This window comes from Larus michahellis, chromosome 2 (genome assembly GCF_964199755.1).
Source record: "Larus michahellis chromosome 2, bLarMic1.1, whole genome shotgun sequence".
In the NCBI taxonomy this organism is placed as follows: Eukaryota; Metazoa; Chordata; class Aves; order Charadriiformes; family Laridae; genus Larus; species Larus michahellis.
The window spans coordinates 98,259,466-98,281,803 of NC_133897.1; the positions used below are offsets into that span (position 1 = coordinate 98,259,466).

A 22,338-nucleotide genomic window follows, 5' to 3' on the forward strand; every position below is an offset into this window, starting at 1 on the left:
CTCAGCACCTATGACTGTAGCTATACCTAATGTGTAGTCTGGTTAAATAACCATACATCATTTCAGGATCTGAACTAATAAAAAAACACCTTAACTATGGATCTCACGGCATAGGACTGAGGTTGACCACAGTCATTTCAACTATGCAACGCCACATTCCCCTTATCCAGTCTGGACTCAGAAGTATCCGTGCACAACAAGGAGGATGAAAAGAATTAATTGGTTTAGGACTGTGTTATGATAGGAAGACAGTGTCTAAACTGCCTAAAGTAAGGGAAAAAAAAACCCAAACCTTGTCAAACTGCAGCTGATCAAGATTCTATGATTACTTTAGAATAGACTAGACTAGAATAAATATTTCAGTTGGAAGGAACCTACAATGAATGATCTTCTAGTCCAACTCCCTGACCATTCACAATATCAAGTGCATTGTCGAAATGTCTCTTAACCAGTGACAGGCTTGGGGCATCACCCCCCTCTCTAGGAAGCCTGTTTCAGTGTTAGGCCAACCTCTTGGTAAAGAAATGCTTCCTCATGTCCAGTCTAAGACTCCCCTCGTGCAGCTTTGAACCATTCCCACACGTCCTGTCACTGGATCCCAGAGACAAGGGATCAGCACCTCCCTTTCCGTGTCTCCTCTTCAAGAAGCTATAGAAAACAATGTGGGTGCTCCTTTAATTCTGTCAGGTAAACTGGAACTTCAAATGCTGGATTAACTTTCATTTATTCCTGTTTAATCCCAGTAGAATTTCTTTGCTTTGCCAAATGTATAATATTTCCTATGGTATTAACTGACATAAAACAGTAGTTACTGGTTGGGATTCATGTGTTGAAAACACATGCCAAACAATTCCATGTGAAAGAAACACCATTTTTAAAAAAAGAGGTCCTAAAATACCGGAAGTACATATTTATCTCAGCATGCTCTCCTGTTGATCACTCACTTTATCTAACCGAAGAGGAAAAAATAAGCACCTTAACGCTTCGTAAGTGGTAGGAACCAATGTTTTCTCAAAATAATCACGCAGCAGGGGAAAGTTGTATTTGTATCAAGATACAGTAGATAAACTATAGCTACTGGAGTAATCTATGTAAGGACCACAGTGGGTGCCAAATGAAGACTAAAAGGGGGAGTACCACAGGTTGACATAAAGCCATCACAGACCTCAGCTTTGCTAATTCCACTGCCTCTCTACTTCCTTCTCTACTAAAAGAATGAAATATCCTTGTCTTGATATATGCAGCCCTTAAAGGTGACCTGAAAGGGAAAAAAAATTGCATTTGACCCTTTTTGGTTGGCATGCTTTGCTGGTTTAAAAAGGATGAAGAACATCTTGAATAGACTGTTTTCCCTTCTGCTTATTTATGTACTTAATTATCAGTAAGAGAAAGCCCATTCTCACCGGAAGTTTTATTTGCTCTCTGCAAAACATTGCTTAAACGCTTTCTCAAATTTTACCTAGAGGTACAGGAGGGAGAACCGTGCTAAATGGTCAGGTTCAGAAAAGAACGTGTGCTAAACAAAAGCTGGCACCTTTAAAACCAAAAGTCAATTACCCATTCAACTGCCTTCCTGTTGCCTGATTTCTTAGGCACCTGAACCCTACCAAGATGTCTGCCATTAGTCACACGGCCTTCTAAAGCAGAGATGATAAAAACACATGTAACACATGGGAGGAAGGAATCACCAAGACCAACTCAATAAAAATCCTACCCATCAAACCACAGTTTGGGGGTACGCGTATAAAGTTAAAAAGTAACAAAGGAGAAAAAGCTCTTTCCTCTTTTCTTCTGAAGGTCACCTTTTAAATATTATTATGGTAGTAACAGAAAACCAAAGGAGAACTGAGGTCATGTAGAAACTCAGGGACCACACAAGCATATACTATATACTTAGAAACAGTAAAAGCTCCCAAGAGTTCAGCTTAAACTGTGAGAAGATTTGTTCTTTACACTCATATAAGTTTCTTTGATCCATCCTAGAAAGTTATGTTCCTCTTGAAAATGTAGATGCAGAGAAAAAAGGCTTTTAGATAAACTGCTCAGATGCAACTCAGGGTTTAATAAACACCAGGGGTCATACTGGTTAGTATTTTTAATAGGAAGCAGGGTGATGGGACACAATGCACCTCTGCAGGGTTACTTATGACTTTAAACTGCAGAGAGAGAGACAGAGAGCTGGGACACAAAAACACATTTCTAAACTGGCTGGAGAAATTATTTAAATAAAGATTCTGCAAGATGAACACAGACAATTGCAGCACGCCCAAATTACACGCCAAGCCTCAAGAGAGAGGGGAGGAGAGCGCCTGGCTTCCATGGCTGCTGCACCAGGGTGATAGGAGGAGACTCTCAGAGGGTCACCAAGGTCCTTGGGGCCTGGAGGTGGGGGTTTTTCAGTCTGAGGACAAGAAGCCTACCCAAGGGGCGACTGAAAATGAAGCCAGACCCTCTGCGGTGGTGCACAATGAATAGCAACAGATCAAGCAAAGATGTTCGAGAGACAGCTCACGCTTTGGTGTGGTGGTTTGATCTTGGCTGGCTGCCAGCTGCCCACTCTATCACTCCCCCTCCTCAACTGGACAGTGGGGGTAAACATGTCGACAGGCTCATGGGTCAAGATAAGGACAGGGATATCGCTCAGCAATTACTGTCACAGGCAAAACAGACTCAACTCAGGGAAATTAATTTAATTTATTACCAATCAAATCAGACTAGGATAATGAGTAATAAAACCAAATCTTAAAACACCTCCCCATCCCTTCTTCCCAGGTTCAACTTCACTTCTGATTTCTCTACCTCTTCCCCCCAGCAGTACAGGGGGATGGGCAATGGGGGTTGTGGTCAGTTCATCACATGTTGTTTTTGCTGTTCCTTCTTCCCCAGGGGGAGGACTCCTCACACTCTTCCCCTGCTCCAGAGTAGAGTCCCTCCTGCGGGAGACAGTCCTCCACGACCTTCTCCAATGTAGGTCCTTCCCACAGGCTGCAGTTCTTCAGAAACTGCTCCAGCATAGGTCCCTTCCATGCAGTGCAGTCCTTCAGGAACAGACTGCTCCGGTATAGGTCCCCCACAGGGTCACAAGTCCTGCCTGCAAACCTGCTCCAGCATGGGCTCTTCTCTCTCCATGGGTCCACAGGTCCTGCCAGGAGCCTGCTCCAGTGTGGGCTCTCCACAGGTCACAGCCTCCTTCAGGCATCCACTTGCTTCGCCATGGGGTCCTCCACAGGCTGCAGGTGGATATCTACTCCACCGTTAAACTCCATGGGCTGCACGGGGACAGCCTGCCTCACCATGGGCTTCACCATGGGCTGCAGAGGAATCTCTGCTCCGACTCCTGGAGCACCTCCTCCCTCTCCTTCTTCACTGACCTTGGTGTCTGCAGAGTTGTTTCTGTCTCATATTCTCACTCCCTTCTCTCAGCTGCTTCCTAAATATGTTATCATAGAAGCACTACCAACACTGCTGATGGGCTTGGCTTTAGCCAGTGTTGATCTGTCTTGGAGCCAGCTGGAATTGGCTCTGTCTAACATGGGGACAGTTTTTGGCATCTTCTATCAGAAGCAACACCTACAGTCCCACCACTACCAAAACCTTGTCAGGCAAAGCCAATGCATTTGGAGAAGCAGTTCTGCCAGAAAGAAGTGCTGGATTTCACCCTTAGGGTCCCTTCTAGCTGCTTCATTGAGAGTCCTTTTCAAGACTGGGCAATAAACATCAAAAACCCCAACCAATAAACCAATTAAAAAAAAAAAACAAAACAACAAACCAGTAAAAATGCTTTCCTCCTCTCTCATTTGGCCCTTTGGTGACTGCATCTGGACTCCTGTGTCCCCTTCTGGTCTCCCCAGTACAGGAAAGACACTGATAAGTGTGGTGAGGGCCCAGCGCAGGGCCTTTGGGATGGTGAGGTGCTGGGGCATGTGAGGGCAGGCTGAGGAAGCTGCCTCTGGTCTGCATCAAGAATGAAGGCTCAGGGGTGGACCTGACTGGTGACTTCAGCTGACTGCTGGGAGGCTGCAGAGAAGATGACGACTGACTCTTCTTAGAGATGCTCCAAGTGGCAACAGACCCAGGAGAAATCCCAGCTAGACAAAAGGAAAAGACTGTCACCGTGAGGCTCCTCAGACACAGCACAGGTGCCCAGAGGGGCTGTGGAGCCACTGTCCTTGAGGGTATCCAAACATGACTGAACAAAGTCCCAAGCAATGGGATCCAACTGGGGCTGCTCTGAGCAGGAGCTTGGATATATGCACACTCTTCAATAAACAAGCTTTGGACGCATCATTCAGGACGCTGCTCTTCAATCTCACCTACCTGACTTGAAGAAAAAAAAAAAAAAAAAAAAAAAGAAAGAGAAACACTGCGTCTTCTGCTCAGCGTGCCTAGCCTCTCTTCTATGAAATTGTGCCAATGGCCAGCTCCCTACCAGTGGCCCAGTCTCTGCTCCTAACATTAGCTGGGAGAAGACAAACTCTACAGACATACCCCAGTCTCAAGAATGGTGTGTGAAGGCCAGGTGTGTTAACCTGCCAAAGAATGGCATGGGGCCCATGCATGTCCATCTGGCAGTAACTTTAGAAGAATCATCCTCCCTCCCCATTATTTAGCCATTGGTAGTGGTCATAGCAAAAAGAGCCCTGAGTCAAGGAAAACTAGAGCTTGACTTCTACCTATCTCTCTTCGTATTATTTTTCCTTTCACTTTTAACAAAGACAGACATCACACTTGCAACGCATTTTTTCAGCTACAAACACATAGATTTTATAATATATATATACACATACACACACAATTAACAGAACAGGAGAACAGGTGCAGTTTGTTCTGAAGTTGTGGCTTGCAGTTACTTGTGGTTTTGAAGCCAGTTGTTTGCTAAAATATATCACTCTGTTGTCTACCAACTACAGAATTTATTTAAGTATTTACATTTGCAGAGTAGAATAAAAAGGGTTACCCTATGTACAGGGACACTGTGCATATATGCATGAAAAGATCCTATGGCCTGCATATATAATTTATTCCATACATGCACAATTCAGATCTTTCCAGTTTTTTGGCAGAAGGAAGCTGAGCTATATTTCACAGGCTCAAACCTACCATTTCTGGCATATACACACATCCCTCAACAGACAAGTTTTGGAGGAATCTTTCAGGACATTGTTCTATGATCTCACCTACCTGACATGAAGGGAAAAAAAAAAAATGCTCAGATAGCATTCGCATCACAAGACCAAGCTGGGTTTAATATGGTGAACAGTTTGCATTTGGGCCTAGATGAGAACAACTTTTCAGAAAATACTGGCAGGATCTTACAACTACAAGGGTTTCAAGCATGGTGGCTCAGTGATACAGTGGTGGCTCTTGTTTTGGACCCTCCTCGGAGCTCAGGCACAGTGGTATAGTGCCACGACAGTGCTGTCGGAGGCATAAGGAGCAACCTGATCAAAGTGTGAAGTTATATTGGTTTTCTAAATTGTCTCTGCTCTGAACAAGGCACTGCACCAACTGACTTCCAGCAGTCCCTTTCAACCAACATTATTCTGTGTGTTACCAGTTGTACGGGAATTAAAAAAGCAGTTCTCATGCCAAGTTCTCTCCTGCCACGTGAAGAAAGGCAGCTACCTCCTACCCACAAGTTAGCAGCAGTGGGACGGTGCAAGCAATGCTGTCCAGCGGCAGAAGGTAAAACAAGCTGTGGTAAGAAAGCTCTGGGTTGGGATCTTGGGAAGTACAAGGCCATAGATGCTAACTACAGAGCCCTGAGGGCACTGATAGGCCTTAATGGCCCTACCCAGCCTTATCTGGGACCTCCAATCACATACCCTGTGGCGTTCATGAAAGCCTTGCCTGTCCCAGCCTGAGTCTGCACAGAGACATTTCAGAAGCATCCTGGTACGTGATGCTGTTTATCCGTAGTCCAGATAGTCTACACATAACTAATGGAGAGCTATATGGACATCCTTCAAGACCAGTATGCTATCTTAATTCATATACATGTAACAACCTACTTCAGTCCAAGGAATATTTTGCTTCACAGACCTGAGGTGACAGAAGCCAAACTTATACTTGCACGTGAACACACCTATAACTGAACGTGATCACTACCACACAAAACAACAGTACATATAAGGTTACCCCCTCTCTCTTCTCCGCAGTGAAACTTCATATCCCAGAGATGAGGGGGGAATAAAGAGAAATAAACCACAAAATTATAGAAAAAAAACTTGCCTCGTGTAGCATAATTTTCATTAGACTTATTATACAGACAATGAAAGCTGATGCCACTCCAGATCAAATACTAGCAATAAAAAGCGAGTTACCTTTAGTTTTGAAGCCTATATACCTTTAATTTTGAAGCCTATACCCAAAGACTCAGAAAATAAACTGAAAGGATTTGTAACAAACAGGCAACAAACCTGACTAAATCTGTGGAAGGAAACTACTTCAGCTTATGCTCCGATCATGCACAGAGACACAAGAAAACAGCAAAAAACTGCTTGCTGTCCTGCGTAGACTGGAGATTTGACTTCTCTACACTTAAAAGAGGTAGAGAAGCATCACTGATATCACGAGTATCACGGCCACCTGCCTTGTACGGCTGCTTCTCAAGTCTGCGCTAGGGAAATTGGTCTCCAGCCCTCCTGGAAACAACTGCTACTGCAAGACTGAAAACTGGAGTTGCTCTGGGAATTCTTAGTGTTTTGGAGCCTCCCACCAAGTGTTCATAGAATGCAATACAGCCTTGGAGAGCCACAGCTGGAAGCAGTCATTCATCAGGTGTTCTGCATCGCTGTGGAGTCAGCCATGTTGCTGTTGTCTAGTTACTGAACAGGTATTCATTTCACTGCCACTCTTAGTAACCGAAGCACTGAGTACTACAGAATATTGTTGCCTGTACAGCTCTTGGGACCCTCCAGCTGTGTCTGGTATTTGTTGCTCTGGGCTACAATCCACAGACGCACATCCTGTAACAACCATGGTCCCAAAGAGCTCATCATCCAGAGGAACAATAAAGATTCAGGGAGGGGAAACAGAATCACAATTGAATTTGACAGTTTATTCGTGGGGAAATGGGATGTTTCTACCAGGAGCAGAAAAGGAAACCTTTTGCATTATCAAAATATTTAACAGTCTTCCTTTCTCCCAACACTCAAGGTATAGAACAACAAGGCTTGTCTCTATTTTGTTCGGCCTAACGAGCACTTGTTGTTACAGTATTAAGCTGTACATAAGTAAAAAGACTCACAGCTATCACACTATGAGGCTGACTGGTTTGAGTTGTTGATTTTTCCAAATCCCTCACACCCTTAAGAAGTCATAGCAGCAGTATCGAAGAGAGGCAGTTGAAAAAACTCTTGATTTGAATGACAATGAGCCCTTAAAAGAAAATTCTGATGCAGCAAAGGCAGTCATGAAGCACTAAGTCCCTCTCCAAGGCCCTGACTCAGTACCTGCCGAAACATCCGGGAGTCTAGTTCATGATGTGCAGAGAAACAAAGGTATTCAAGTATCATTATTTGTTGTCCATCTTGCTTTACTCCCCACCCTCACACCGCATTGTTGAAAACCTATGTCGTGAAGAATACATGATCCTGAACCTGCCAGAAAAACATACACAAAGGTGGCCACAAGGCCACCTTCCATACAGGTGAGGACATATTCGGATCAACAGGTCCTGACAAATTGCTACTGGTTAGGTTCAGTCTGGGCAACACAGTTCTTGCCCCTTTGTTTTTTTTCCTTCTTCTACTTTTGTACTTGGAAGACTGCTTTCACAAAAGCCTATTTCTACACACCCTTCTCCATCTCCTCCCTCTGCTGTCTTCTTGCGTCTCACAGCCAATGAATCAAAAGCCAATTTAGGAATCAGTCAATATTAAGAAGTTCAGAGAAAACACAGCTTGCCATGACAATTCACTGCAGGTCAGTCCAGGCTCTCATCTCCACGGGGAACCCTGGCCCCCGTCGTAGCCATGGGCACCTGCAGGAGACACGGGCTGCCCTCGCACAAAATTCTTGCTGTACACACACTGGAAATCCAGTGCTTCCCATTGTGCCAGATACATGGGGTGCGTGCACACAGGCTCCAAATGGCTCGACTGGCTGCAGAGCACAATATATCTATGAAGCTGGGAAAAGCTGTTCCATAGGGACCTTCTTTAAGCCAAGGGGCCTTTGTGACATTAGAGATCGGACATGAAGGATTTAAAGGAATTAGGGGATCACCGAGAGATGCATGTAAGAAAAGTGGTATTTTAATTCTTTTGCTTTCATGCATTCCCAACTAAAGTTTCACACCTCAAGGATTATAGCAGCTCATTTGCAAAACAAAAAACAAACAAGAGTTTAAAGGTGTATCTTAAATCTTCTTCCCCCTCAATTACTCTGTAATTATTCTTGTGATCAGAAAAAAATCACAAGGGAAACAGACCTTCTGTCCTGAATTCCTGTAAAACAGAGGGGGCTGGAAGGGTATCCATGTTTTGCTATCACAGGACAGACAACTGGAACAAAGAATGCAACTGTAGAAATGGCGAGTTCTATATCCTTACAGGGTCTGTAAACCACAGAAGCCCTTTTTCTTACATTAATCTGGAATAAGAGACAAAGGAAGGACAAGACTGAACAGAAGATGAATAAACATTAGCTAACAGCAGCCTAAAATAAATGTCAAGTACCCAAACCAACCATAGAATATGTTGCACATGACCAGTTTCTGCAAAGATCAATAAAATACTTCCTCATGGCAACTCAACTTTGATAGTATGGTCTCAAAAGATTTTATTATTGCTATTTCCAACCTTGACTAAAGCTTTCAAGGCTTTCTGCTTTGCTAGAACACACAAACCATAGTAAAAGTAAGCTTTACATTTCCTCTAAACCATTGCAGAGACGTCCTACGTAAGAGCGATACTCTTCAATCACCCAAGTGCCATTTCCCTGTTGAAGTCCTATAACAGTTAGCTGAACAAGAAATTATTTCTTTGATTCTCATTTCCTTCCTTTGCTCCTCCTTTACCTCTCTATTTCTCTCTCTTCCCTCACTTACACAAACAGCAGGAAAAGAAAAGCAGAGCAGGTTTTTTTATTACAAAACGATGGAAACATTTGAAGGGCCTTAGAATGTTCCCAGACTCACTAGAACTGTCCTGGAGCAGTGGTTTCCAACCTTTTTTGATGGGGCAAAAAGTAAATTACATACATGCCCCACTTTACTACTATATTACGCATAGTATAAAACATACTAAAACAGAAATTAAAAAAGGATGAGAACGATGAAAGATGCACCACTAGGACAGCTGCTAAGCACTAAGTCTCAGGAGTTTCATTACTGAGTCTGGTACTAAAAAAAAAGCGTTAGTTGGTCCAAAGCTATAATGCAACTACAGCAAGATGAAATTTTATTCCTCACTATAACCTATAAATTGTAATCAGTCAAGGTGCTGAACATCAGCAGGCAATGCATCTGTGCCGCTTTTTAAACCTGACTTATGAATAAAGGTTTTCCACTAAATCAAGTTCTTCCACACACTAACAATACTTAATGACCTCTCCCCCGAATTATTTCTGCTTCTGGAGTTAATACCAGATAACTTAAAATACAACAGTACAGAAAGCTTTGCTTTAGAATAAACTACTATGTGATTGTCTACATCCTTCTATTTATGGATATCTTCAAAGGGCACAAGATACAAACCGATGCAGAGTTCACTGTATAGGTTTTACAGTATTTTCTGTGTTACTGTTGATATCTTGCCTTGCACAACTTTATGGTTTTTTGTTTGTATTGAAAGATTATTTTGGGGGGGATATTAAAAATAAGCTGTTCAAACAACAAAGAAATTCTCTTTCAAAGCAGATAAGCTTTAATCATGATTTTCTTTTCTAAATCACAGCTATCAACACTGCTTGTCCCGACTCTTTGGCAAAGTTACAGGACTGCAAGAAACACAGTGCTCTCAAAAGCTGCTGGCCTTGGAGCACACAGAAGCAATCTCCACTATTCAAAGACTATTCTGTGCTCTCTTATTTATAATGGTGGCTTAAAGATGTTTTAGCACTTAACAATACATAATAAAGACAAAGGCTTAGAGCCTCAAGGAGTTTACACAACTTTAATCTCCCAGTCCTGCAACTGCCACTGTGTGGTTGAGCTGGCACTAAGCAGAAGCACATGGAGGCTATGCATTAATTGCTATGCAAATGAAACAAGTGGGTCACAAGTTCGAAACAGACCAAGTAAGGCTGTTAAAGCATGGAACCTTTTTGCACAGGGTGCTGGGGACGATAAAAGCTTGTGCCTTGAAGCTCTCTGAACTCAACTCCCTGCCCAGCTTGAGCCAGATGAAAAAGAAACAAAGCAAACGAGAGCTTTCAGCCTTGCACTCCGGTGAAGGTGAAGAACTCTGCCCTCAACATGCCTCTTAATCTAGAAAACCATAACCCTACTACCAAAGCCCTGCAGCCAGTGCTGGCTTTTCTTAGGCCCCCCAGAAGCAATTCATAGCCTTTATCCCTCTTGCAACTGTAAATGCCATGACTTACTTCCCCCTTTTCATACAGAGGAGAAAAATAGCATACAAAGAAAGCTAAAACACTTGCATGTATAAGTACATTTTGTCCTGAACACCAGGGATAGAGCTATCTATGGAAAACACACTTGGCTTACATCTCTGCTTCATCTTCCTTACCATTCAAAAGAGCCCTTCAGTTTTGCAAATATACAGGGAAACGGGCATCCTCTGCTTCCTCAGACAGGTCTTCTGCTTCTGATCTGCCCTATTTCTTGCTAGGAAAGGATGTTTCGCTCTCCCTTTCTGCTTCCCTTCTTTCACAACATTACACAACTCTCCTTGCTAAGTAACTATTACTATTATTATTATCATCAGGTTCCCAATTAGGTGATCTGACAATCAGTGACAATGTAATCTGTTTTTTCTACTATGAACAAGCTCTGCTTATTAGCTGTGCCCTTATGATCAGGTCCATCATAAAAGGACACACAATTTATGTAATATAAATTTTATCAGGAACACACACTAAACTTCCTAAAAAAAGCCAAGCCATTATGGACATTCAAACATCATTTTGCCAGGATAAATACATACCCTTAAATTAACTGGGGTATTAGGATAATGTTTAATTAGATAATACCAGTTTTCTCTTCCCCAAAAACATAGATTCCCTTTCTCAATATCAAGTTGTTATAATATCTGGATAGGTTTCCTTTTTGTTCTTTAAAGTCATTGGTAAAACACGGATCACAGTGCAGCTGGTAAAACACTGATCCGACCTAATCACATTGACCCGTGCTTGCTGGAGAATAAAGCTGAGAATTCTGAGATGATACAGTTCGAACCTACTTTTCACAAGATGTCAATATTGCAGCTATATTTTACCATTATTTTATTCTAATAGCATAGAACACATCTGTCTTCTGTTACTTTATGGAAAAAACATTTAAATACTGACCAGATAACTTAAAAGCAAACACTTATTTTCCAAGTCTGTATATTCTCTATGCACGACCCAGGTTGCTGTCATACTGACACGTGTAATGTGAACAGACAAAGGAAAAGATTAAATATATAGCAATATAGTTTAACCACAAGGCTGCAGTCTTTTAACCGTATCTTATTAATATATCTATCTACCTGTATCTGTAAATAAATACATTTATAATTAATTAACTGAAGTTACACTTACTGTAACCTGGGAAGCATCCATGAATTGCAGGCCAAAGTAATCTGTTTCCACGAGGTCCAAATGATATACAATCTGGTCAAACAACTCCTGTCCCTTTGCATTTTTCTGTAACAGAAAAGAAAGTGGGGTTTTTTTGTGTGTGGATGTGGGTTGGTTTGTTTGGGTGGGTGGGTTTCTTTTTAAGTTCGAATGGGGGAGAGGAGATGCACAATGGAGAATAATACCTAAATAGTCATTCTGTTTATTCTAAGGAATTGTATTGACATTTCTTTTTATTTTCTTCAAGAAAGAAAGTGACATGTTGTTCTTGTCTGCAGCTATTCCAACAGCATCAGACTTCACTCTCAAAGAGAAACTTCCAAAGTTCACTGTAACTCAAAGTGGAGGAGAGAAAGATTTGTGTCCTGTAAGTGTCCTAAGTCACAAAGCCGACACTTTAAACCCCAGGAAGCCAAATTCTCCCGTCAAAGCTTGCTTGACACACTGCCTGAAATCTCCTGGCTGTTACCACATACCAACTGCAGTCACGCAGTGCCATACCACCATTCAAGCTGCAAAATAAATTCTGGACAGCTTGAATAGTTGAAGCGCACTGTGAAGAAAATTAATGGGATTTGATAAGAATCTTTTCAATAGTGTTGCTAATTGCATTCGCATTTACAGTATTTAAATGGAGAAACAAAAAAAAAAGGCAGGACAAAAAAAAAAAGCTACAATTCTTATTTGGCATGCCATCTGAAACACAAAGTCATGGAAACAAAACGAACCCCGATTATGGGCTACGGGTACTAATAGAAAAGTTAGCTGATCTTAAAGCTAGGCTGCATTGGCCTGTGAACTTCTTCTGAGGTTAAGCCAAGAATTTAGATACCCAGTGCTTCAACTTCAAATGCTAGAAGCAGCAAAGCTTGGAGGTTACAGGTGAGTAGGAGGAAGAGGAAAAAACAAACCATTTTTTCATGCAAACCCTGTTGTGTTACTTGGAGAAGGAAGTTTTCAAGTTCCTGTGTAAACAAAACCTTTGGCTAAAAATACATGAGATGATCATAAATCTCAGTAAGAAATTCAAGCTACGGGTGTATTTTATATAGAAAAATACAGATCTGGTATCACTTTTGTGCCTGTTGTCCTTCATACACCTTTGAGGTCCTCATATACCTTTGAGGATTTGGTGTTTTTTTAATTTTTATTTTTTAAAGCTCTAACATATTTGGCATTCCCACTTCCTCCCAAATTGTAGCAAAATTCACTGATTTCAGCTGAAGGAGAGCTAAACAGTATTCAGTTCCTTTAGTCTGGCTTTCTGCACAAACGCAGCATCAACTGTAAGATGCAGAACTCCTGTCCAGGATTCCAAGCTGTCTAAAATCTGTCTTCTCCAGCAAAAGACAAGCAAGCTTAGGTGTAGGTAGCAAATTTTATTTAAGTTGAGTTTTTGGGGGTATGGTTTTGGGTTTTTTTGACAGAAATCAAATCTTATCAAATTTCAGGAACAGATTAGAAGCTCCATTAAAACAAGCTGCATAAAAACTTAAAACTAGTATTAAATCATCATTGTAAGATGCTTCATTATTTGGGGGGGGGAGGGGCAAGAGGTGAATAACAGACATTCTTAATCAAAGTTCAAGATGCTATTGAGAACAGATGAGAATACAACAGCTTCTTAAAGCAGTACATTGCTAAGAAACCATCATCTTTAGGTGTACAATAATTGCTATAAGCCAAACAGAAAATTTGCTAAAAAGTATCTAGAACACATTTTCTCATACGTAGTAAATTCAGCACTTGTTAAAAGAAGCCAAATCAAAGCACAACAGAATTTAAACTGATTCTGCTCAAATGAGGGAGGAGAAAACCCTCCAAAGCCATAAAAAAAGAAATGGTAAGGCATGAGGAATTCACAAAACTAGGAAAAACTGATTTGATGTCCTATGATCACTCTATTCCTGGCATTATGGCATTAACAACCAGCATGTTTATCTTCGACCGCCACACACCCAATAGAAAGCAGAGAGAGCACACTCCACCTTCTGTACCCAAATAGTAGTTAATGTTCAACATATGTGCTACACGCAGAATAGCTCTGCACTGCACGGCTAGACCATAAAATGCAGTATTACATACATAGCTTACAGGAGATTATAACATTTAACTTGTCACTAAATGAGCTTTCCCAGCAACTCATACCATTTAGGTGATAAAGCTGCTGCAATCAACAAACTGATGACAAAAAACTTTCTTTGAGATGTTAAACCAAAGGAGGAGATAAAAGCGACTAAACTCCTTCCCTCTACTACCAGTAAAGGATGACCTGCTCTCCTTTCTTCTGCCTCTTCACTGCCTGACAATCCTGGGAGTCAAACTGCAGACTGATAAGTTGTGCATTGAACGATACGTGTGGTATATGCAAAATAGAAGGGGTTTTCCTTGGGAATTACATATGCCCACATGCATAAAAGTGGTCTCTAACAGCAAAAATGCTCAAATTATAAGACACTTCTGATTTTCATGGTCTTTTCCTCCTCCTGTCCTTCTAGATAACACAGAAGCTAAAAAAAAAAGTTTCCTCTATCAAAACCTGGTACCACATAAAGAATATGAAACTGATTTCATAAAATAAAAAAATTCAAAGTAGATCTAATCAGTTGGAATTTAACAAATGGCACTTTCTCTACAGACTCTCAACTTGTACATATTTTTGGAAGATATATGTGAAAAAAAAAAAGCAACCTTAAACTAGGAATATTTTACAGTCCTACCTTGCTAGACAGATGGTTCAGAACTGTCAGATGTAAAAGACCTGCGTAACTTGCACCTCAAAAAAAGGAGTATATGGCAACAAACAATATACACATACTACTATATACAGTTGCTACTTTGTTGTTATGAAAGTTACTATAATTGGAAACAGTGATGTAAGGGAAGTTCCAAAACTTTGTTTATTTGGTGGAGAGGGGTTTGGTTGGTTGTGTTTGCTGTGTTTTTTGTTTTTTTTTAAAAAAAAACACAACAAAACCACTGGCAGTTTCCAGTGGAGTGTTCCTTGGAACCCAGGAGAATTTGTGCGAGTGCCTTGAAACCTCACAGGCAAACGCTGGGGGAAGCATTTCAAGTGTCCAGTTTACAAACAAACTACAGCTGCAACCCAAGGTAAAACTGAACTAGCATGAGGCAATCACTTGAGTCACAGAATTGCCCTTTCAGATCATCTAGTCCAACCATCAACCCAACTCTGACAAAAACCATCACTAAACCATATCACTAAGCACTATGTCTACCTGTCTTTTAAATACCTCCAGGGATGGTGACTCAAGCACTTCCCCGGGCAGCCTGTTCCAATGCTTAATAATCCTTTCAGTGCAAAAATTTTTCCTAATATCCAAGCTAAACCTCCCCTGGTGCAACTTGAGGCCATTTCCTCTTCTCTTACCGCCTGTTACTTGGGAGAAGAGACTGACCCCCCACCTCGCTACAGCCTCCTTTCAGGTAGTTGTAGAGAGCGGTAAGGTCTCCCATGAACTTCCTTTTCTCCAGGCTAAACAACCCCAGCTCCTTCAGCCACTCCTCATAAGGCTTGTTCTCCAGACTCCTCACCAGCTTCGTTGCCCTTCTCTAGGCCAGCTCCAGCACCTCAATGTCCTGTATTCTCTTTTGCCTCTTTGGCCTTGAAGGAATATAGAAAGACTGAATTACACTTGCAGGTCAGGAAGCTCCATGATAATGAGAAACTACTGAGAGAAGGTGGGGCGGGGGGGAAGAAAAGGTGTTTCTCACATCAGTCAGCCCCATGAGCCTCCACACCTGACAGTGGTACAACTTTCCTCCACTCCATATCCCAGAAGCCCTCCTCAAATTTTCTTTGGGACCATGAATCATGGCATCAATGAAAATTCTTATGTTTAACGAGGACTTATTGCTGGGTCCTCCAACAAGGACTCAAATTGGTATAAAGCACCTTGTAGAGCCACAGCGACAGCTGCACGGCCCACATTTCAAGTAGGCTAAATCTTTAGCTGCCAAAGACATCCAAGTCTCAGGGACTGCACAGAAATTCTTGTCAGCTAAAACCTGACAAAACAAAGATTCACTTCTCTAATTAGAAACTCTTCCAGACTTGAGAAGTGAATAGGCAAGAGGTTTTAACATGCTTTTGGTGGGCATGAAGGAAAGGGCAAATTCATCAGCCAGGGGCATTTTACACCAACTGGCTCTGTCCAAACAGGCTGATCGGCGTGGATTTTAGCTCTTCCAGAATTCTTTGAAAGGTGCTGCTAACGGGCATGAAAAGGGGACACAGAAGCCAGAGAAGTCCCAGTTTAGTGCAGATACAGTGCAAGAATGCCATCCATCAGCCTCAGAGCACACCCAGCAAAGCTGGAGAGCTTCTGTGCTTCCCCAACCTGACGTGCAGCACGCAGCAACCAAGCACAGTGCTTTACATGAACACAAGTGGAGTGGCTGAAATTGAGTCATACTAGAGAGTTCAGATTACAGCATCACAAATGAACTATTAACAGATTTCAGAAACAGCTGAAGTTGTGCTTGGGAAAACAACCTGTCAAATAAGCCAGGAGTACCTGAAATAGCCTACAAGTTGACAAAATGATAATTGAAAAATGAGGAAAATAAATTACTGCCAAGAAAAAAGTCAAAGCCAATTAACTGTAATGTGTCCCAAACTGAATAGTGAGTAGTAGCAGAAATGAGTAGGTAGGGCACATTGAATTTCTTTTTCTAAAGAAAGCACAGGATTATGTATTCTGCAATACGTCAAATATTTTTGCAGAGTGGGCTGCTATGATCTCATGGTCACAGACACCAGGTTTTTGCTTCTACTAAGTTAGTAAAGGAGCATTTGTAGCTAGTAATCTTCTGCTCTGCAGGCCTGATACTGCTCTATTCCAATGGCATCAGCATTTCTTCTCCTTGGCATTTCCTGGAACCAGGTAGCTCTGTATGTTCTGCTCAGTCCTCTTACACCTGAACTGTTATTAACTCGTTTTTCAAACCTACAACTACGGATTTATCTGCTGGGCATATTGCTTAGTAGTGAGAACTTGCTTTGCCTTTTTAACAGTCACTGGCAACGTTGTTTTCCAGCATTTCAGGCATACTACAGGCTAAACACGCATAAAGCCAGCTGGGCTTCTAATTAGTCTTTGACTCCTGGTGCTTGTCATCATCTGTCCTTTAACTTGCTTTCTTCTTGATAGTGAAGCCCTCAGTTTCTCAAACACATTCACCTGTACTGAAAGAAAGCAGTATTTGCACAATTTTAAGCACTGAAATGCAATTCTGTGTTCTTAAGAATCTGTTCATTGGGTCCCTTGGGAAGAGGGTGGGACAGACACCACCCTCCGCACCCTCTAAGCTTGGTCACTGGGAGGTGTGTGACTACAGTACAGACATCCTTTGGATCATGACTCTTGTAGGCACATCAGAGCTAGCTCTGAACTAAAAAGAGCTGCATTTTACACAGTCTAACAGCTTCAGCCAAGTACAGTTGAGGCTACGTCTGGGCTTGCAATAGCTGCACAGAAAACCACGCTATCCAGCCCACCAGTAACATTTTTTCAACTTCCAGTTTCCATGCTGCCATCCAGAGATGACACTCTGCAGAGGGCATGCTGCGCTCTGCAAACTAGCCATGACCTTGGTGCCTGTCCCACCCTCCTCCCAGGGGACCTCCTGATCAGATTCATAAGAACGTGGAGAGAGTTGTATTTTTGTGCTTGAAATGATGCAAATATCGCTTTCTCTCAATATACAAAAATTCAGCGTTAAGGACTAAAAGAAAAACAAGTTCTTTTTTAAGACATCGTACTTCCACGAGGCTGGCTAACTTGCTCAAGCTACGTGAAGATGCTAGGTTATTTTGTTATCCATCAACCATTGACTCAAGTTTCCAGTTCTGGCTCTACGCCCACTTGAAAATGTGACACTGTTGAAATAACCATTAAGCCTCTCACCCTGTCATAGCAGTAACAGCAGCATTGATTCAGAGCCTGCAACTGCATGCAAATTATATTTAAATGTAGTATGGACCATAGAAACAAACAGCATTCCTGAACATGCCCAGATGAAAATGCAACTGATGACGCACGTGAACTTTTAGCTGAAGGAAAACAAAATTAATTCTAACCCCTTTGAGAAATTAGTTAAAAACAAGAGCGCAAGTCGCCTTAATCTCCTCCTACAAAAAAATCCCCCAAAAGCGCCAAACGGATATACACACCACCAAAACCCCAGCCCTTCATCAGGAGACAAAAAAAATCCCCTGAAGGCATTTATTTATTGTAACCTTGAGAGCACAAACACTTTTCTCCCAGACGTTTTTGTAAATACCTCAAACTAAAGTTGCTATTTCCTGAGCAAAAGCAGCTTATGAGCAAAGCAAAAAAGAACCCCAACCAAGAAATCAAGCCACTTGCTTCAAATTACGCTCAAAGACTATGATAAAACTAGGGACTCTCAAAAATTAGGACTCTCGCAAGTCACATCCCATCAAGGGGATGGAGGAATCTCAAAGAAATAGCATACTGCCATTTAAGTCCATTCTCCCTGCTGGTAGATTGGCACTAATAGCAAAATGAGCTGGGTTTCTGCGACTAAGATGCCAATGAGAATTTGCAGACAGATATTAAGAAAAAAAAAATAATCCCCAAATAGTGGATATAGTAAACCTCACCACTGCTGCACGGCAGCATTTCTAAACAGCACTCAAACTCTCATCTCTTCACCAACTGTTGGCAAGAACAATCAGTGTTCCTTCCCTGATAAACAAGATGGAAATAGGGATTAATGACTGCAAAAGACAAGTTGCACCACTGCAACTTTTTACAGGACAGCAACGATTGAAGGTAGTAAGTCTATAGAACTGGTGTAGAGGAGAAGCCTGAACAAGAACAAATAAATAGATCTCCATTCATACCAGGCACTACGTAAACCCAAATGGCACTGGGCTTCTAGTCACATCACGATACCTCTACCATCCTAGCACGACATTGTCCAAGTTTCTTGTGTCAGCCTAAGCTTTCTACCAGCTATGTAAGGGCAGTCATTTGTGAATAAAAAAATAAAAGTGAAAAACAAAACCAAGAAACCCAAAACACAAATTAAGGGTAGGGAAGAATAATATGCTATTTTCAAGCTCTGCAACAGGAATGAAGAAAAGATTTTTAATTATTCATAAAATATAAACTCATTGAGATCAATCAAAGATTGGAACAGCAGCACAGCATCGTATACAGAAAATATAGCAGAGATGGAGTTACCTTACATACAGAACAATCACTAAAAAGCTCAAAACCATGCCAAGTAATCTGTTGGAAAGATGTCACATGTACAGCAACACTTAAAACATAAAACAGATTTCAAGGAAGTCAGGTGAGATTTGAAGAGTGAGTATAGGGTTTCCTTTGCCAGTTTGTGCATCCCTGCTTCAAGTTGCTTCCTTCCCCATCTCTGAAACACACTCTGCCTCTTCTTCAAGTGGACAAAGTACAACAGCAGGTGGATCAGCTTTGTGAAGGGATCTGTACAATGCTAACTTTTTCTGAAAGCTGGTTTTGCGCAATTGTTTTCAACATATGCACTTTCACTAACTGAGCTTTACGGTACGGCCCTTCAAAAACTACCTAGAGCCTCCGAAGTCCCTTTGCTGGTGAAAAAAGCAGCATGAAACCATCCTGTCTCAAGACCTACATTATCTGGAAGGGAGAACCTTCACCACTTGCTTAGTTTTTTCAGGGAAGATGTCAGGGCTGCCCCATGCTGGACACAGTTGGTTCCAGCCATCTCCACAATGGATCCACTGGTTGCTGGTGGTGGGAAGCGGGTACTAAAGTCAGGAGTGAAAGAGTGAATTTGAGCCCGTGAAAGAGCTATCTTTATCCTGACCCACAAGCTTTCTTGTTCCTGTTTTTTCCCCCCATATTTTCTTCCCCCTTCCTGCTGATGAGGGGACTGGATGAGCAGCTGGGTGGGAGGCTGGCTGTTGGCCAAGGCTAACCCACCACCGTGGGGAAACCCTTATCCAGGGCAATTTTACATTTCTATCAAGTCAGCAGTCATCTGAAGGACATGCCGCCTTGGAAGAGCCTTTAATCTCTCCAAAAGCCACATGAAGGGCAAGCAGATACTACTGTGATGGGTGCCCTGTAAGTGCAATTACTATTGGCAATGTTAATATCAGCACTGACATTTTTATTTTATTGGACTCAGATGAAGGTGAGTTTCTGTTTACTGTCCCTATCACCTACATGTACTACTGGCAACACAAACATCTTCCCTGAGAAAAGCACTGTCAACGCTTCTAAACGGGATCCTCAGGCAACAGATAAAAAATACCATCAGCCACAGAACAAAGTAGAAAAAAAAATCTTTACTTGTAACTTTATGTTCTAGAAGTGGGTCCGGACTCCTGTTATTTCAAATACATACAGGTTACCCCATCACATTTCTACACTCAGAGGCACAATAAAAAAAAAAAAAAAGATATTTGTACAGAAGGAAGATTCTTTTTCCCCCCTAGACTGCCAGCTCCCTCTCCTGACCTGCTTGATATACTGCATGCACCTCAAGTTCAAGTACACAGCTGAAGAAACACAAAGTAGCTAGGATGAGAAGAATAAAAACCTATGCCGAGAACTCTTAACCTACATGATTCCACTCGAGATATAATTTACAGTTCTGCACCCCTGGAGGAAGAGATAGAACTTGATAAAGGAGTTGATAGAACTAAAGGTTGTATAGAACAACAATAAAAGGATAGAACTAAAGGTTGTAGGTAGACCTATGGGTGTTGAAGTGGCAGCCACCTCTAAGAGACAATACCATCAAACATAACATCATGCTTCCCTTGCGTGACTCACCCATCACTCTCCGGCACAAATCATGGTGGGATTATAGGTGCCATTTTGCTGGAGAGCTAGAGAAGATTCTAGGTAATGACTTTTAATTGCATCTGAGAAACAACACAGAGCCCCAGCATAAGCTAAATTGACCTAAAAGAGAACAAAGAAAGAGGCAAATGCTACTAGAAGAAAATCGCAGGAGAGTTTAGCAAGGACTCTCTGCTTTTTTATGCTAATGGCAGTACCAAAGTTTCAAAAGACATCTTTGCTTTCTTATACATCTGCATTTGAATGCTCCATGAATAGGAACGGTTTTAAATAGATGCAGTTGTACAAACAGAATTTTCCATATGGACATGTGTCTTTCATATACATTTTGCATGTAGGTGTGTCTAACTCAACTCTTTCCAATTTTTTAACTTGATTTTAAATAGGACACTTATGGCTGTCTACAATAGAATGGTTTACTGATAAGGCTCCACTAGCAACCTTCCTCTGGCACAGACACAGCTACGACCAGCAGTAATGCCCAGTCAGACAACACACGCAATACGAGCCAGAAGTACCATTATATAAAGGAAGCCTGCAGGGTCCCTGCTGTCCCAGCCAGCCAAATCACAGGTTCTGCTTCCAACTCTTACCCAAGAGGTTCATCAGTGCAGCTGTACAGCTATATGCCTAGTAAAGAAGTGCCTCCAGGGGGAAGTTACATCAGTCTAACATCGCTACTGGTTTAAGCTAACAGCGTTTTCAAACCCCCTCCCCACACAAGCATCCATTTATGGGCCACACTGTACAGCCTGGTACGGGGCCTGTCCTGACAAAAGCTGTTTCTCGAACACCAGGTAACGGGGCAAGGAGGAGGCCGCAAAGCTGTGCTGTGGCTGGGAGGCAAAACCTAGAAAGGCTGCTCTAAGAACAGACATCTTACACAACGCCCTATAGGTCATTGCTTTTAGTGTATGGAACAGGCACTTGTACAACCAAAAAGGTACGGATCCCTTTAGAAATATTACATCACGTATGCTGCAGGAATTTACTCCTATCTATGTCTGGATAAAACTAGAAGTTCCATAGAACCACTCCTCTCTTATGGCATAAATACTGCGCACTGTTTCTGCTCACATAATTCACGTTCAATTGCGCCTATGTATGTTTTTTTAACTTAAATAATCCATACTATTTGTGGCACTTTTCATAGCAGAAAATTAATTCCACATGCATGCTAACATTAGCATTAATTACCTATTCCCTTATCTGACACAAAGTCTTATAAAGTGCTAAACCTTCCATATAAATCCTATTAATTATTGATCACCTTGACAGTTATAGCCACTAAACAAAGTTCAAAGATGCGAAACATAAAAGCAGTGACCACAAAGGGAGTTTAGAACTTGAGGACAAAGCTCTAAGGTGGTCCTCTACAGATTTAAAATGCAAAGACAAACTATCTTAGAAGTTACCTATTTATTCAGACAGCCAACAGACTTCAGCACTCTTCACTCTTTGTTCTTTCATACACTAAGCCACAGGACCTCTCCAAAGAATCAACTCCAATTATTTGCTTTTCTCTGAAGAGAACCAGAAATCCAGAGATTCAGAAAAGTCAGTAAAACCTCTTAAAAGACAGGTTTTTAATCAGCAGTTTAAAAAACAGAGAAAGACCAGGGAAGTTTGCCACTAAAAATATTTCATTTAGTGGGCACCCAGGAAGACATAATTCTTTTTAAACACAAGCATAATTAGCCAAGTACACGTAATTAAGGAAGATTAC

At 41.7% G+C, this 22,338-nt stretch overlaps 1 protein-coding gene across 6 annotated transcripts in view; it reads right to left on the bottom strand.

The window, feature by feature from the left end:
• EPB41L4B (erythrocyte membrane protein band 4.1 like 4B) overlaps positions 1 to 22,338 on the bottom strand; it is a 177,496-nt gene that overhangs the window by 110,592 nt on the left and 44,566 nt on the right. For all 6 annotated transcript variants that reach the window (XM_074576347.1, XM_074576345.1, XM_074576348.1 and 3 more), the window contains exon 2: positions 11,710 to 11,814. In XM_074576347.1, coding sequence (XP_074432448.1) covers positions 11,710 to 11,814 — 105 coding nt within the window. The remainder of the gene's footprint in view (positions 1 to 11,709; positions 11,815 to 22,338) is intronic.